The following is a 15994-nucleotide window of genomic DNA, read 5'->3' as shown; positions in this document are numbered from 1 at the left end:
CTCAAGCTGCATGCAAGCTAAAATGTGCACTGCTCTTGCAGATGAAAAAAAAAAACATTGAAACTTGTGTATATCTCACTCTGGTTTTGACAAAATGATTGAAAAAAAAAAAAAAGTTACCTGAAATTACATTGATCTAATAACCATATTTGTGTACGTTTTATGAAATAGAGACATATAGAGATGATTTTTCTCAATAAATTTATAATTTTATTTATTTTTTTTTTTTTAAATACAAAAAACGTATTTTTTAAAGAAAAAACGTACTGCCGTATTTTGGTTGCAAAAACGTACTAAATACGGAAAAACAGTACTACTTGGCAGCTCTGCAATACCACAAGCAAAGCACCTGCTGCGTGATGCCTGCCTATGAAAAAAATCATAGGCAGACCGGGTGGGATTAGAATACCCACGACCTCTGGGTTACTAGACCAGTGTCATAACCACTAGATCACCGGAGTGCCCCAAGTGATCTGGGTTCAAACTATCCGTATTAGAATAGATATCAAATCAAAGGATTCATTGTTTGGTAATAAAGATAATTGACAGAGGTCGTGGGTTTGAATCCCACCAAGTCTGCCTATGATTTTTTTTCATAGGCAGGCAACACACAGCAGTTGTTTTGCTACCCTTGTGGTATTGTTGGAGAAATAGGAATAACTCATCATTTATCTTTGCCTTCTTTTATTGATATCAACTTCATGTTGAGTTGGACTGGACTTTTAAGCAGAGTGCAACCAAGCCGCTGAATTGTATCTGTGATTAAAGAAAAAAACCCATAGTATTTACGTTTCTGTCAGGAGTCTGGATTTCCCTTAAAATTCACTATCCTTTTATCTATAAGTAGCAATTTTACTCAATATAAATGCAAAGTACTATAATTATTTCTTTAAAGACGAAGCAAATTTTGCCACTGTGAAGCTCTGCTTAAGCTTGTGTTTCAGAGTTCCAAAGTATTGACATCAGTTTTGATACCATGTCTGAGGGGTTCATGGTGTGAAGCATGCTCTACCAAAATATAGAGGAAATGCTGAAATATACACTCGTATGCATACTTTGGGCACAATGGAATATTGTGTAAAGAATTCTAGTTTCATTTGTACTGAATATATGTACAAACCAAAGGTACAAACCTGAAGATGTGCACCGTACCACTTGATTTATGGTCAAAAGAACCAATGTTATGATTTGAACAAATTGTAAATGCAAAAATAAATTTAAACAATATTTTCATTCTGATATCAGTCATTTGTTTACCAGTGAAGGTTGTTTGTGCTCAAACTTGTGTCAGCTCATCCAACTACATTAATTCCGGGGGGGGGGGGGGGGGGGGAGGCATGTGGCATTGTGCAAGAGGAAGTCCAATATCACCCATTTTGGATGCTTTTAGAGTTCATTGCTTAGTCGGTGTGCTCTCCTCTCTCTCTTTATCCATTTCATTCCCATCTCATTCTCTATCCATCACTTACACTTTCCTTCTTAATGTTCTTCCTTACTTCATCTTTACCTTTCTCCAATAATCTTCAGCTTGATCCCTGTTCACCTTTACATGTACCTCTCAACCTTTTTTCTCAACTTATGCATATTTCTCAAACTACAGTTTTGAAAAATACTCTTTATCCATTCCTTTCCAATCTCATTCTCTATCTCTATCAATCACTACAGTTGAAAGTTAGTGCACCCCACCACAAAGTGCACTCCTTCATGCCGAGTGTTGTATGTAAACAACACTACAATGTTCAGCAAGCCCAGAGAAACAAACTTTGTTGACAGTAATATTTTATCACCTGACTTCATAAATAAATATCTTAAACTTTGCAGAACTTGGAACACTTTAAATATGTTTTATTTTCCGGTGGGATTTACAAAACTTTGAGCACCACTGTATGTCTGTAATTTGCTATAATTGTGGGTCTTCCTTTCTTGATGATGACCATTTAGCTCTTAGTTTATTTTCCTCCCTTTGATTCATATCCCTTCTCTCTATCTCTCCCTACCTTCAGAAGCATGAGCCAAAAATTTTGAAGGGGCTAGATATGGCGTATCAGTTGAAATTTATAAAAAAAGTTGCGAGTCGGCAAAAATTTTGCTATTACAAAAATGCAAGGTGTGAAGGAGTTTGACATGATATTCTGAGAATGCCATGCATGTATTTCACCCTTTTCTCTTCCCCTTTTGTTACTTGTATCTCTTTATTTTCTTGGTTGTTAACATTTTTGGGGGTAAGGCCATCTGTACACCACTACCTTCCTATCTTTTACTACCTCTTCCACCCCCCCCCCCCTCCTCGAAATCAGTTATAAGAATTTAATACTGGTTATTGGATTTTGACTTTGCTTATTTCCCAAAATTAAGATAATTGACCCATATTTATGAACATGATACAATCAAATTGAAGATACCAAAGTGATGGGAAAATAGAATCCATTCTGCACGAGAGGAAAATGTTAGATTAGTGGCCATCAAACTCTTGTACTCTTGTAAAATCTATCCCGGGAGCTGTTTCATAAAGCTGTATGATGCACAACCAGTGACCCTTGTGTGAAAATTTGAGATGTTTTGATAAAATTACTTTTATATTCATGGCAGTTGATATAAAGTTAAGGTTCTCTCTGATTGAAAAAAAATATAAATATATTTTCCCTTTTTTCACACTGATTATACTGAGAACTGACCTGACAAGCTGACACTCTGAAATGTAACTGATTTGATGCCATTTTTATTACCATTACTGTGTACTTACTATAAATGTTTCACTCTTAGAAACTTCAACAATTATGCAGAAGAGAAATAAATAAGGTTTCAAATTAAAGAGACACATAAAATTAGCTGCAGTGAAAGTTTGCTAAAGTAGATGAATAATTAACATCAGGGGAGCGTTTCACGAAAGGGCTTGTTGAATGTTTTATCCGACAAGTCCTATTTATCCGACAGTTACCATAGTAACAGTGCTACTCAGCCAATCAAAAGCAAAGAAAATTGTCAGATCTGACAACTTGTCGGACTAAAATATTGATGAAACGCTCCCAAGGAAAGCCAATGCATTTCATGAAAGGACTTGTCAGACGTTTCACCCGACAAGTCCTATTTTATCCGACAGTTGCCATAGTAACAGTGCTCCTCTGCCAGCATGTGGCATTGTGCAAGAGGAAATCCAATATCACCCATTTTGGATGCTTTTGGTGTTTATTGCTTAGTCAGTGTGATCTCCTCCTCCTCTCTCTCTCTCTCTTTATCCATTTCTTTCCCTATCTCATTCCCTATCCATCACTTACACTTTCCTTCTTAATGTTCTCCTTTACTTCATCTTTACCTTTCTCCAATAACCTTCAGTTTGATCCCTGTTCTCCTTTACATGTACCTCTCAACCTTTTTCTCAACTTATGCATATTTCTCAAACTACAGTTTTGAAAAACTACTCTATCCATTCCTTTCCAATCTCATTCTCTATCTCTATCAATCACTACAGTTGCGCTTGAAAGTTAGTAAACCCTACCACAAAGTGCACTCCTTCATGCCGAGTGTTGTATGTAGACAACAACACTACAATGTTCGGCAAGCCCAGAGAAACAAACTTTGTTGACAGTAATATTTTATCACCAGACTTCATAAATAAATATCTTAAACTTTGCAGAACTTGGAACACTTTATAGGTCAAGTCCACTTCAGAAAAATGTTGACTTGAATCAATAGAGAAAAATCAGACAAGCACAATGCTGAAAATTTCATCGAAATCGGATGTAAAATAAGAAAGTTATGACAATTCAAAGTTTCGCTTATATTTAACAAAATAGTTATATGAACGAGCCAGTTACATCCAAATGAGAGAGTCGATGTCACTCACTCACTATTTCTTTTGTTTTTATTGTTTAAATTATAAAATATTTCAATTTTTACGAATTTGACGATTATGACCTCCTTGCCTGAAGCACAAAATGTTAAAATAATGGAATTCCACGGTTCAGGGAGGAATGAAACTTCATTTCACATGACAATGACGAGAAAATAAAAATATTTCATATTTCATATAATAAAATACAAAAGAAATAGTGAGTGAGTGATGTCATCAGTTCCTCATTTGCATACCGACCGAGATGTGCATATAACTGTTTTGTGAAATGAAGCGAAACTTTAAAATGCCATAACTTTGTTTTATCCGACAAGTCCTATTTATCCGACAGTTACCATAGTAACAGTGCTACTCAGCCAATCAAAAGCAAAGAAAATTGTCAGATCTGACAACTTGTCGGACTAAAATATTGATGAAACACTCCCAAGGAAAGCCACTCCGTTTTATGAAAGGACTTGTCAGACGTTTCACCCGACAAGTCCTATTTCATCCGACAGTTGCCATAGTAACAATGCTCCTCTGCCAATCAAAACCAAGGAAAGTTGTAAGTTTTGACAACTTGTCAGAAAGAAATGTTGATGAAACACTCCCCAGATTAGATAAAACAGACTTTACTGAATAAACCGTCCAACAGTTCCTTGCATGAAATGCAACCCTGGTCATAGCTACTTGTTTTAGTAATGCTACTTATTAAGTTGATTGCCTTTGTCTTTTCTAGGCTCTATTAAGAAATTCATAAAGGCAGTTGAGTGATTACAGCTTCTAGACTGGCAAACATTTACAGCTATTCTATTTTGTGTAGCAATGCACCTGTAAGCTGGAATCTGAAAAGAGACTTAGGTGCCATTCAACCTCTCATACTTAACAACAGTAAGAGAGGGACTTTACCTTTACTTCTAATTCAACAAAATTTGAACTGGAAACCTAAAAATGAGTAAATGATTTAAAACAGAGGAGAAGCAAATAATGGTTCCAACTGGTTGACTGTATTGCACAACTCAACATATAAGCAGATTTAGATCTGTGACGCATTCATTTAACAAAATTCCATCAAATTGCATTCTCATATTTCTCGCAATAGTTATGAACTGTCCTCTCTATAACACCTACCCAGTATTAAAGTGCATCCGGATGGGTGTTTCACAATGCTGTTTGTAAGTTAAGAGCAACTTTAGGAATGACTGGTGAACCTTTCTTATGCTCTAAATAATCACCAATGAAAATTTAATGGTCGATAGCATTTACCACAAAAAAGGTTCACCAGTCGTCCTTAAAGTCGCTCTTAACTTACGATCAGCTTTATGAAACAGCCCCCTGGTTGGTATGATTATCAGTACCCATGGTGCACACTACAGATGTTATCTTAAAGGGGAATCCTACCCAAATAAAAACTTGTTTTTAGAGGAAAGAGACAAATCAGACAAGCTGATAGGTGGAAGTTTGAACATGAACAATATCCGACACACAATAAGAAAGTTATGAATTTTTAAAACTTGTAAAACTTAGTACCGGTAATCAGTACACCCATGGAGACTTTAAATTGGCCGCATATGTGATGTAAGGCAAGGACTACTCTTCCATGTACATGTACTCAAATACGTAAAATTGGTAAAACGTAATTTTTTTCTAAAGTTTTACTTCAAGTTGTATATTTTCCTTCATGAGGACATTAACAATATTCCTCCTGGGTTATATGTAGATAACTGCCCAAGGGGAATGGGTACTTAGGAGAAAACCACAAATCCCTGATAATTAAGTACATGGCCTATGGGAAAGTTGTCCTTGCCCCTTGTCATAATTTACTTACTTAATTGCCAAAATGAAATCTACATGGTCATAAGGTTCTCGATGTTAAAGCAGCCATAACTTTCTTAATGCTTGTCCAATTTCTTTTTCAAACATTCTGCATCCCAGAAGTTGCATCACAAATCATATGTGATCTTATCCTCAATAAAGCTGTAGCACCTTGAGAGATTTAGCATCACCAGTGGTGGAATGCTTAGGTTCAGTTCTCTCTGATTGCTGCGCGAAGTGAATTCTAAGTAGATCCAATGCCTTTGAGGATCTTTTGTGCTCCATCCGTTCCTTCTCTAGCTCTGTCCTACATTCACCAAGCTCCTGGTATAGAGCAGCAATCTGTGATTCATACTCTAATCTCATTGTCTCTTCCTTCTCCATTGACTCCAGTCGATGTCTGGAATCTGCCTCTGATAACTGAATCCTCACCTCCTTCAAATCGTGCTTCGTTCGAGAAAGAGCCTTCCGAAGATCAATGGTATCTTTTCTCATTGTCATTCGCTGCTCGACAACTTCCCGATAGTCATCTTCTGCCATAGCAAGCTTACTCATCCGCAGTCGCACCTCTTTGGTTAGATGTTGGGTTTGTAAATGCAGCCTCTGGTTTTGCTGGTGTGCCTCTTTGAGAGCTTTGGCTTTGGTGTTGAGGAGTTCAGTCTGTTCTCTGTGTTTCTTTTCAAGGTCTTTGTAATGCCTCTGTAAAGCTTTCAACTCGATGTGCAAGATCTGCTTCTCCTCTCTGACTTTTTGGAATTCTTTCCTGAGGATTTCAATCTCACCTTTAGACCAGATACCACCGTCCTCAGTCCTTTCCCCATCACCACCATGATCCCTAATCTCTTTCTTCTTTGAAGATTCAGACCTCTTCACCTTACCCGTCAACTTTACATTCTGCTTCAGCTCAGACAATGGCTCACCAACCTGAATGTTCTTGTCCTTGGGGATCTGCACCTCGGAGTCCATTCGAGCCTTGACTTGATGATAGATATCCTTTGCCTTCTTTCTCTGGGCTAACCTCCATGCTTCCTGCGTACCTTCATCAGCCTGTTGTTGTTCCCTAGTTAGGTTTGAGAGACTGAGCTGGAAATGAGGTGGAAATAAATCTTCTACCCAGTGTCTCTGGCCAGGGGTTGTGCCTTCCGTTGTGTACTGTGATTCTGACTGTGACATGCTGCAAAAGCAAGAAGAATAATAAACTTATGTACATAACATTTAAATATCTCTCTTCTACTAAGATAAACTGTACCGGGATAAGACTCATCTGTGGGGAGAGGATATAGACAAGGCAAAAGCAATTTTGTGTCTCGCCCACTTATGAAAATAACCAGAAATATCGTGATTTGCGAGGGCACGCAAGATAATTATATCGAAACTTCATTGTGAAATGACTGGGATGGAATAACACTTGTCATAAGAGCCTTGCACATAAACTTTAATGTTGACCTGAAAATGACCTTTGACCTTACCATGTGACCTCCGACTGCAGCATAACATGCAGGTCGCCTAAGTACATCTACCATCCAAGTTTTGTTGAAAAGTGACTTAAGGTTGCGGAGTTAGGTGTCATAAGAGAGTCTTGCATGTAAAGTCTAATGTTGACCTGAAATGACCTTTGACCTTACCATGTGACCTCCGACTGCAGCATAACAAGCAGGTCCCCCAAGTCCATCTACCATCCAAGTTTGGTTGAAAAGCGACTTACGGTTGTGGAGTTAGGTGTCATAAGAGTCTTGCATGTAAACTTTAACGTTGACCCGAAAATGACCTTTGACCTTAACATATGACCTCCGACTGCAGCATAACATGCAGGTCCCCCAAGTCCATCTACCATCCAAGTTTGGTTGAAAAGCGACTTACGGTTGTGGAGTTATGTGTCATTAAAGGTTTGTGACGGACGGACGACATTTGGATCCATAAGTCTCGCCTTCACCTCTGGTGGGTGAGACAAAAAGTACAGCTAGACAATCAAATGATGGGAAAAGGAATTACGCTCATGATACTCGAATGACACTTGTATTTATAAGAATGTTACAAATTGATCTAATAAATGAAATATAATAGAGATATATTCACAAGGATCTTATTGTATTGAAATTTTCATTAGAAGTTGCCGGTTACATTTTAAAGAGCTGACAGTAGTTGCAGTAAAACACTAATTTCGTGAGAAAGTCTGTAAAACCAAGGTTAAGTATGAATATCATCGTGGATCTAGATCTGGTACAGTTACATAAACTGAACTTTGTAAAATCATAAAATCTAAGCTGAAATATTATCACACTGAAGATCGCCAACACAGATAGGCACACGTGGGACAGTGTATTATTATTGCTGGAATAAAGACCCGACGGAAGTGACAGAATCCGCGCTTATTTTGCTTATTTCTCCGCAATTACACAATTTCTTCATTATATTAGATTCTGTAAAAAGTCATTTTGAGATCGTTACCAGAACTGGAATTTATCTTTAAGTCCTAAATTAGTAAGGGATTACTTCAGCTGTAAATGAAAATTACTCATAAACATTATTGCACATCCATAACAAATTTTTACTCCAGCTTCAATACTTCATCTCTTGATGAAAACACCATTTTTGATTGAGAGACTTACTATAGCATATGAAGAAAACTCCCCCCTCCCCCCGGGGGTGGGGGGTACTTACGAATGATACATGATACCAAAGTTGAAAACAGAACGCTCTGAAACTAAAGCTTGGTCTTAAATTAAAAAACAGGGGCCACCGTGTTAAAACGCACGTACTTCGCTGCTCCGGCCAGCTCAGAGGTTCATGATGTATGCGCAATGGGACAAGAAACCACAAACTCGAGGGTCTCCGGAACGGGAAAAATAGGAATTTTTATTGTATTAATCAACTGAATTGGTGATTTGGAGTAAATAAAAGTAAAAGCTGGTAACGCGCTGCTCTGGAATGAAAATTTTGGTTAAACATGAGGGTCTCAACACTTACATACGTGACATGTAGCAGTAGCAGCTGCTCCTAGACCAAAAGCTTCGGTCTCTGTTATATATGTTGTTCTGCTGAACTTCGTTGGCTCCACTCACCAATTACAGAGACTCAAGTTCTAACTCGAAATGTACAGTGACTCAATGGCCTTATGTTCAACCAAAAAATTACACGGGGGCGGCGGGCGAATTCGCCCCGGAAAGTCCAAAAAGAGCCCCGGAAAAGGGCTAAAAACATTCACACGTGGGCGACTGCAAAACTCATAATCGCCCCCATCAACACTGTATATTTATGTAGCATTTCATGCATACGTACGTGATTGCATTTAAATTATACATTATACATTATATTGCATTTAAATGTGTACTTGTTTGCATTTGCGTGTGACCGCTTATATTACAATCTTGAGCTGTTTCCTACGCGCACACCAATTGTGCTACAAAATCCCAAACTCATTGCCCGACTGCAGTTGCGAACATCACGTATATATGTACGTAAATCACCGCGGAGCTGCCCGCAGAGTCACACAAGCAAATGCAAGATACAGTGGCACAATAACATTGCTCATTTCAGCGCACGCAAGTCCATCATAGGATCGTGTCAGCTAAGAGAACTTACCTGTGAATCTCTGTTTACGGGCGTGAATAGTGCATGTGGTACATGTGCCTATGAATTCGAGATGGTACCGGTACGTACTTCTCGCTAGCTCGCGCCGCGCTGCTTCGAAGCTTCGTCGCAATCGCAGAGCCTGCAGCAGAGCAGCCCTGCACTGCTGACCAGCATCCCTTCAATGTGGCACACACACACACTTTTTTTTTTATTTTTCAATATGTTTTTATTAAGGATTTCATTCAATGAATTACATAAACTGCAGATAAATACCAAAAAAAATACAAATCTTAATTTCATATCAACAAGGATATGCAAAAAAGTACATATATATTTACCAAGAACTGAAGCAAATAAGGACGGAATGAAACTCCTTAAAATTATACTTTTATATCTGAAAAAAAAATAACTCAACTGAGTCCTCAACCCTCTATGTATTTCAATAATAATTAATGTTAAATGGCTATATAAATGATTTTCAGGAAAACAGAAATCAACCTAAATGTATTATCATTGCATCCCATTTTAAATCAAGCTTCAACATAACTTTACATAATTATACACACATACACACACCCACCTTAACACCCATACAGACATGCACATACCACGCATACGTAAACAAACATAATATATACAAATCTGCATAATGAACGTTTAACATTTTGGCGCAATAGGATACAGAAAGAAAAAAAACCCTGCAAATCATATTGATACAAGAGAAGGGGAAATTGAAAAGAACTAGTAAAAAGAAAAACACACACAGAAACACACACACACACACAAACGCAAAAAAGCCGCGAAATAGCTCCAGAAATTGTAGCCCTGGAAAGTGGAAAAAGAGCCCTGGAAAATGAAAAAGTAGCCCTGGAAAATTTTTAAGTTTCTCCAAAAAGAGCCCTGGAAAGAAAAAAGTAATTTTTTGGTTGCTTATGACTATATGTTTATGTATTTAAGTTTGGATAGTGGGAGATGCACGACAACCGAAGTAAGTCACTGATTTTTTCCTTAAGTTTATTTTTACCCCGTTTTGGTGCATTTCAGGCCAAAACAGAATAATAATCTTTATTTTGATCCAGTTATTTTTATATATTTTTATGAAATAAAGACAAAAATCTATGAGCCCCGTCGGAGGAATTTTGCATTTTTAACCCCCAAATGGTGGTTGCAGAATCGCAAGCCATCTGTGTATGAGGAGAAATTTTAAAAATTAAAAAATGTTAGAAACTCCTTAACGGCTGCCAGCTGTCCAAGTTACACTCCCCTGCACTGCCCCATATTGTAAAATGCATGAATTTCATTTTTAAATTGGTTCCCGACTTATTTTTCTTTTCTGTTCATGATCACAGGTGAAATATTGGGGAAATATTTTGTCTTTTGATATACAAAAGGTACAATAAAAATCACCACTATCAATTTTCTGAGAAAATAACATTTCTTTTTCAGTCATTTATTTTTTTACTTTTAATTTTTTACCATTCGCTTTTTTAAGGAATAACTTTGTAATTCTTTGATAGATTTTTCTCAAACCTTCGGCAATATTTTTAATTATCTTTTCTGCTATAACTTTTGACTTGTCAGGGACAGGGTGAACTTGGGGGGAGGCACTCAACCAAAAAAGTAGTGGGTATGTGCCGCGTGCGAGACAAAAAAACGGGGGCCTTGGTGGAGCGGGCTTATTGTAAAAAAGGGAGGGTCCTCGGAACGGGCTTTGGAACGACAAATGTTTGTGTAAACGGGTTTAGAACGGGTCGCCTGTGACTGCGTATTCATCCCTGTGGAACGGGCATACGTGCAAGTGCATGCTAGCCGGGTGCGCTAGCGCAGATGGGATGGTCGGACAGCGCTCTGCGGCCGCTTTTCACCAAAATTGCAGCTCATTGTAGCAGATCAATACGGCTGGAACATCGTAACAGAAGAAAATGCAAAGCTTTGGAGTGGATTTCTTTCTTCTTTTTCATTCTTGATAAGAAAAATGCTAATTCATTGCTAATGGCATAATGCTATGCCTAGGGTGTCTGGAGAAAAAAATTATTTTTCTTATTTCAAGAAAATATCACATTTTCTTTGTGAATTTGAAGAGAAATGACCTTCAGACTGACAGAAATGTAAAATTTTTGAAAAAAATCCAATTATTGGCTGCAAAAAAGAAGAATGAAATTAGGTAAATTTTCAGCATTTTTCTGCCATAGACTGTGTACCGTAGTTAAGAAATGGACACACACAAATCCAAATTTTTAGCTTCCGAGAGCTGTTATAACAGTATAAATTTATTATTAATGCCAAAAACTTGTCCATAAAGAGTACAATAGGATTTTTTATGCTCTATCTGATGGTATGATTTTTATAAAGATTTGGAAACCAGATCACAATGAAAAATTGCGACAAAGTGAAAAAAATTGTGCAAAACAGAAATTTCATTTTCCCATAGAAAACGCATGGAGAAATGGCAATCTCAACACACACAAAAATAAGGGTTTGCAATTTATCTCTAAATTCTTATTTAAAATGATCATATAAACTTGTCCTTACTGTCAAAAGAAGCCCCTGAATTTTCTCTTTCCATACATGCCAAACACAAGTTAATAATCAATTCAGATCACATTTTTCTAGTAGCCTGAACTTCCCCGAAAAAATGTGCCATATTTTCCCCTAAATTAGCCTGTTTTATGCTGACACTTTTCAGTGTGGCTTCAGACACCCTACTATGCCACTCCTAGTACCAATGAGGTCCAACATTACATGTATGGACCTCGAGTCATAGGCGACATCAGTAGTATTTTTGGTTAGAAATCTCTGAGAACAGGATATTTATATATTATATCACAAGTACAAGCTATATTCCTTTCTCTTATTTAAATTATAATTTTATAGTGTAAATGCATCGTTAGCAACAAAAAAAAATGAAAGAAATGAAGGGGAACTTACATTTTCACGGCTTTTTCCTGATTTTCTGGGCAGCTGCTCTTCTCTTCTGACTCGCGATCGAAGCTGATATGAAGATCACGTGATTCGCGTTCTCGTCAGCTGATCGGTTGGTTATTCTTTTCGTCAGACGTTAATAATATATATTTTATAATGCTAGCATTCATCGCTAATTTAGGTGAAAGAGATTGAAGTTAAACAGCGCCAGGTCGGAATCATAATTATTTTGGAAGAGTGTATTTATACACTCGATCTCATACCTGACGTAGACGGCGCTATTCAACAAATGCACAATCTTCAATATAAAAAATAAAACAGAAAGAACGCCTTGAACACAGGCCAAAATGCCTAACGATTTCTCAGCGGCATTAACAACTATCGTAAAGGGCGCTCCATTTATCAATAAAGATGGATGCTAAGGCGCTAAGCTGTCTATGGCGACAAAATTTGCCGCAAATATTTACGAAGAATTGTGAGAAATGGTCTGAAAATGCAACAAAAGAACCGGTGAGTACCGATTAAACATTATCAATTTATTTAATAGAACATATTTAATGACTACATTACAATGTAACAATTTCTAGATAATATTGCTTAGTTCTAAGCTAGGGCGGCCCAAATGCGCGTGAGTGGAGTCCCAGTTTATTAATATTAGCACGGGTAAGGCCAGTATGGCCAAATTCGCTATTGTGCCCAAGCGCCATTAAAACTGCTCAGCCCAGTGAAAATTCTTATCGCTAGACGTGCGTAAGAGCATGTGCGACCGGTGTCACACATGACCGCACAATAACAAAGCTCAGTCAGCGGGATATCGGCGTTCAGTGAAGTGGCGTGTTAATGGGTATTTCAGCTGTGCGAGAGAGGGGCGGGGATTAGGGATTGGGGGGGGGGGTGAAGGGGCACTAAAATATATGAAATCGGCGGGTTTTCAATAAAATACTATGTGCATCGTATTTTCGTTTTCTTTTTGTGTTTTCTGTATGATACATGGTGGGTGGATTTATTCCTCATTCATTCATTCCATCCAATTTATTCATCATACTGTACATTTCATTTCATATCATATTACATAACACTGTTTTACTAACCTTATTTTTTCTGTCCTTGATGGGAATCGAACTCGAACCTTTTGATCTGCAGTCCAGCATCGTAGTCAGCACGCCACATGAGATGAGCTGACAGCCGAAACTGGTTTAGCGCTCAAGTCGTACGGAGGTTTCCCCGGCGGCAGTTAGCAGGCCAGGGAATCAACGATCCGTGATTTAATTAATTAGAAAATATATATATTTAAGGATCCAGGGGCTATAGATAATGGTACCAATAATTCCAAACAGGATTTTGTTATTTTTTTCACTTCGTTTATATTATCGCTATGTATTTTAACACGATGTGCGTTTACTATTGAGTATATTGAGTCACCTGAAATAACACCCGGAACTTTTCTCTGTTTAGGCAACAGGGGGCCTAAACATGGAACAAAAAACTCACGCAACTAGTTTGCACTTGATGTTCGTAGTCGGCGTGTAGGCCTAAAACTTTATTTTAACATATATATAGCTTCCTTTTTTTTCATTCTAAACTCCCAAGTTATCCCCTCTACAGCAAACATCATGTCGCTATCGGTCCGCCAATATACGATCTTCTCGGATATTTTCAAATAAATGTGGCATTTTGGTAGGCACGGCAAAATTGAAAAAAAAAGTATGCACAAGAAATTGTAAATAATTTCATATACTCACGTTTGCGTTATCCTTCTTGGTTATATATAAATGCCCCGTTATATTGAATTTTAACCTCCTTCACTCCTTCCGCCAAAATATTCCAAGTCAACAAATTTCCTCATTTTTTTTTCGCCCGGCAAGCTCATCAATCATCTCTCTCATTAAACCTTTCTTTCTTCACTCTAATCCTCTCAAACAATCCTCACTCTAATCCTCTGCGAAAAGTTGCGCCCTCCATGTCAATCGTGCCCCACTGACATCAAGATGTGTCTTGCCGCATCTCGCACATAATGCATAAACTTTTATGCATGATTTTATATATTCATGAACTTTCACTTTATGCTGTATTTTTATGTTGTTTCTTAATTTTCCTCCTTCGCGTTATTGCTTTATTCCGTAATTGTTAAACTCTATATAGGGCATTTTATTATGTCCAACATTTTTGCGTATCTTTTCTACTCTTCCATCGTCACCCTATCATAAATGGATTTTGTCAATGTTAGCTTATTTTTATTTTCCTCAAGAAAGAGCAAGACGGACTATTAATGATACAGATGTATATTCCAAAGGTGATTAGCTACAAATACGGAATAAAGGAAAAACATATGTTAAAACGCAATTTGATTTTTTTGATGGGCAAATTGATTAAGGTGTTAGTATAGTGACAAACTTCACTAAATACGGGATAAAGCTTATAGAGAAAACGGAAAACTTGGTGAGCATAGGGACGAATCAACCGAGATTCTAATAATTACTATTGACCGGAGGGCGGGAAAAGTGGTGTTCTGGGTTTGAAATGTCTGTCTGGGCGGGGGGTAGAGCGAAGGAAAAGTATATAAGGAAACAAAAATGGGAGGCATATTCGGGTGAGAGTATAAAATCTTCAACAAAATACGTAAAAACCGATATAGTAAAGTTGAAACGCAATAATAGATTTTTTTTTTTTTTTGGGGGGGTGGGCATAATTATTTAGGTGCTAATAAAGAGTGACAATTAAGCTTCACCAAAACACGGAATAAAGTAATAAAGAAAAGTTTGTGGGCATAAAGTACTAATGAATGATCGAGCCAAGATTCTTAATTCTCTATTGCTTTAGTCCGTATCAATTTGATGCAGTATAGAGTGACTGCATAACAAAATAAAATAAAGCAATACAGAAATGTTGGCATATTAAGGTGCTGGTATAAAGACAGTGACAAACTTATCAAAATACGGAATAAAGCGATATAGAAAATTTTGAACACAATTTAATTTTCTGTGGGTATATTAAGGTGCTAGTATAGAGTGACAAACATCATAAATATACGGAATAAAGCAGTATAGAAAAGTTGGTGGGCATATTAAGTTGCTAGTATACAGGCCCAAATTTCTTGAAATATGGAATAAAGCAAGAGAGAAATGTTCTCATTTAATTGATTCCTCAAAAATTGAATATGTTATTTTTATACAATTGTTTTACTAGTGATGATTCTGATTTTAATGTTATTGATATCGAATTTATTCACTATTTGTATATAGAACCTAAGTTACACTTTTATCTTTTTGTATATATTGTTATTTCATTTTCACAGGACCATGTTTAAAAACAGTGAATCTGAGCTTGTTATCCTGTATAAAGATATTTAAATAAATAAATAAATTTGTTATATTTGTTTATAGTCTTCATTCTTTATGGTGTATATTGCTTTATTACGTGTCTCTGTGTCTTTTTTTTTCTTTTTTTCATCTGTTCATGATTTTATTTATTCATGAACTTTCACTTTATGCTGTATTGTTATGTTGTTTCTCAATTTTCCTCCTTCGCAATATTGCTTTATTCCGTAATTGTTAAACTCTATATAGGGCACTTTATTATGTCCAACATTTTTGCGTATCTTTTCTACTCTTCCATCGTCACCCTATCATAAATGGATTTTGTCAATGTTAGCTTATTTTTATTTTCCTCAAGAAAGAGCAAGACAAACTTTTAATGGTACAGATGTATATTTCAAAGGTGATTAGCTGCAAATATACGGAATAAAGGAAAAACACATGTTAAAACGCAATTTGATTTTTTTGATGGGCAAATTGATTAAGGTGCTAGTATAGTGACAAACTTCACTAAATACGGGATAAAGCTTATCATGCTTAT

General features: G+C 36.9%; 1 protein-coding gene across 1 annotated transcript; it reads right to left on the bottom strand.

Annotated features, from left to right (window-relative positions):
• Positions 1-1830: 1830 nt before the first annotated feature.
• Positions 1831-12237, bottom strand: LOC129279523 (coiled-coil domain-containing protein 160 homolog). Its single transcript, XM_064110858.1, has 2 exons — positions 12146-12237; positions 1831-6818 (listed from the first exon to the last, which is right to left on the bottom strand). The coding sequence occupies exon 2, from the start codon at positions 6815-6817 to the stop codon at positions 5798-5800; it is 1020 nt and encodes a 339-aa protein (XP_063966928.1). The 5' UTR covers position 6818; positions 12146-12237; the 3' UTR covers positions 1831-5797.
• Between the last annotated feature and the right edge of the window lie 3757 nt (positions 12238-15994).

The sequence above is a fragment of the Lytechinus pictus genome, chromosome 16, assembly GCF_037042905.1.
Source record: "Lytechinus pictus isolate F3 Inbred chromosome 16, Lp3.0, whole genome shotgun sequence".
Classification (NCBI taxonomy): domain Eukaryota; kingdom Metazoa; phylum Echinodermata; class Echinoidea; order Temnopleuroida; family Toxopneustidae; genus Lytechinus; species Lytechinus pictus.
Note: the sequence above shows the minus strand (reverse complement) of the source record. Positions and strands in the feature narration are given on the sequence as shown.

Excerpts from the sequence above, each read along its gene's own strand:
- LOC129279523 (XM_064110858.1), bottom strand. The coding sequence starts at position 6,817 with ATGTCACAGTCAGAATCACAGTACACAACGGAAGGCACAACCCCTGGC.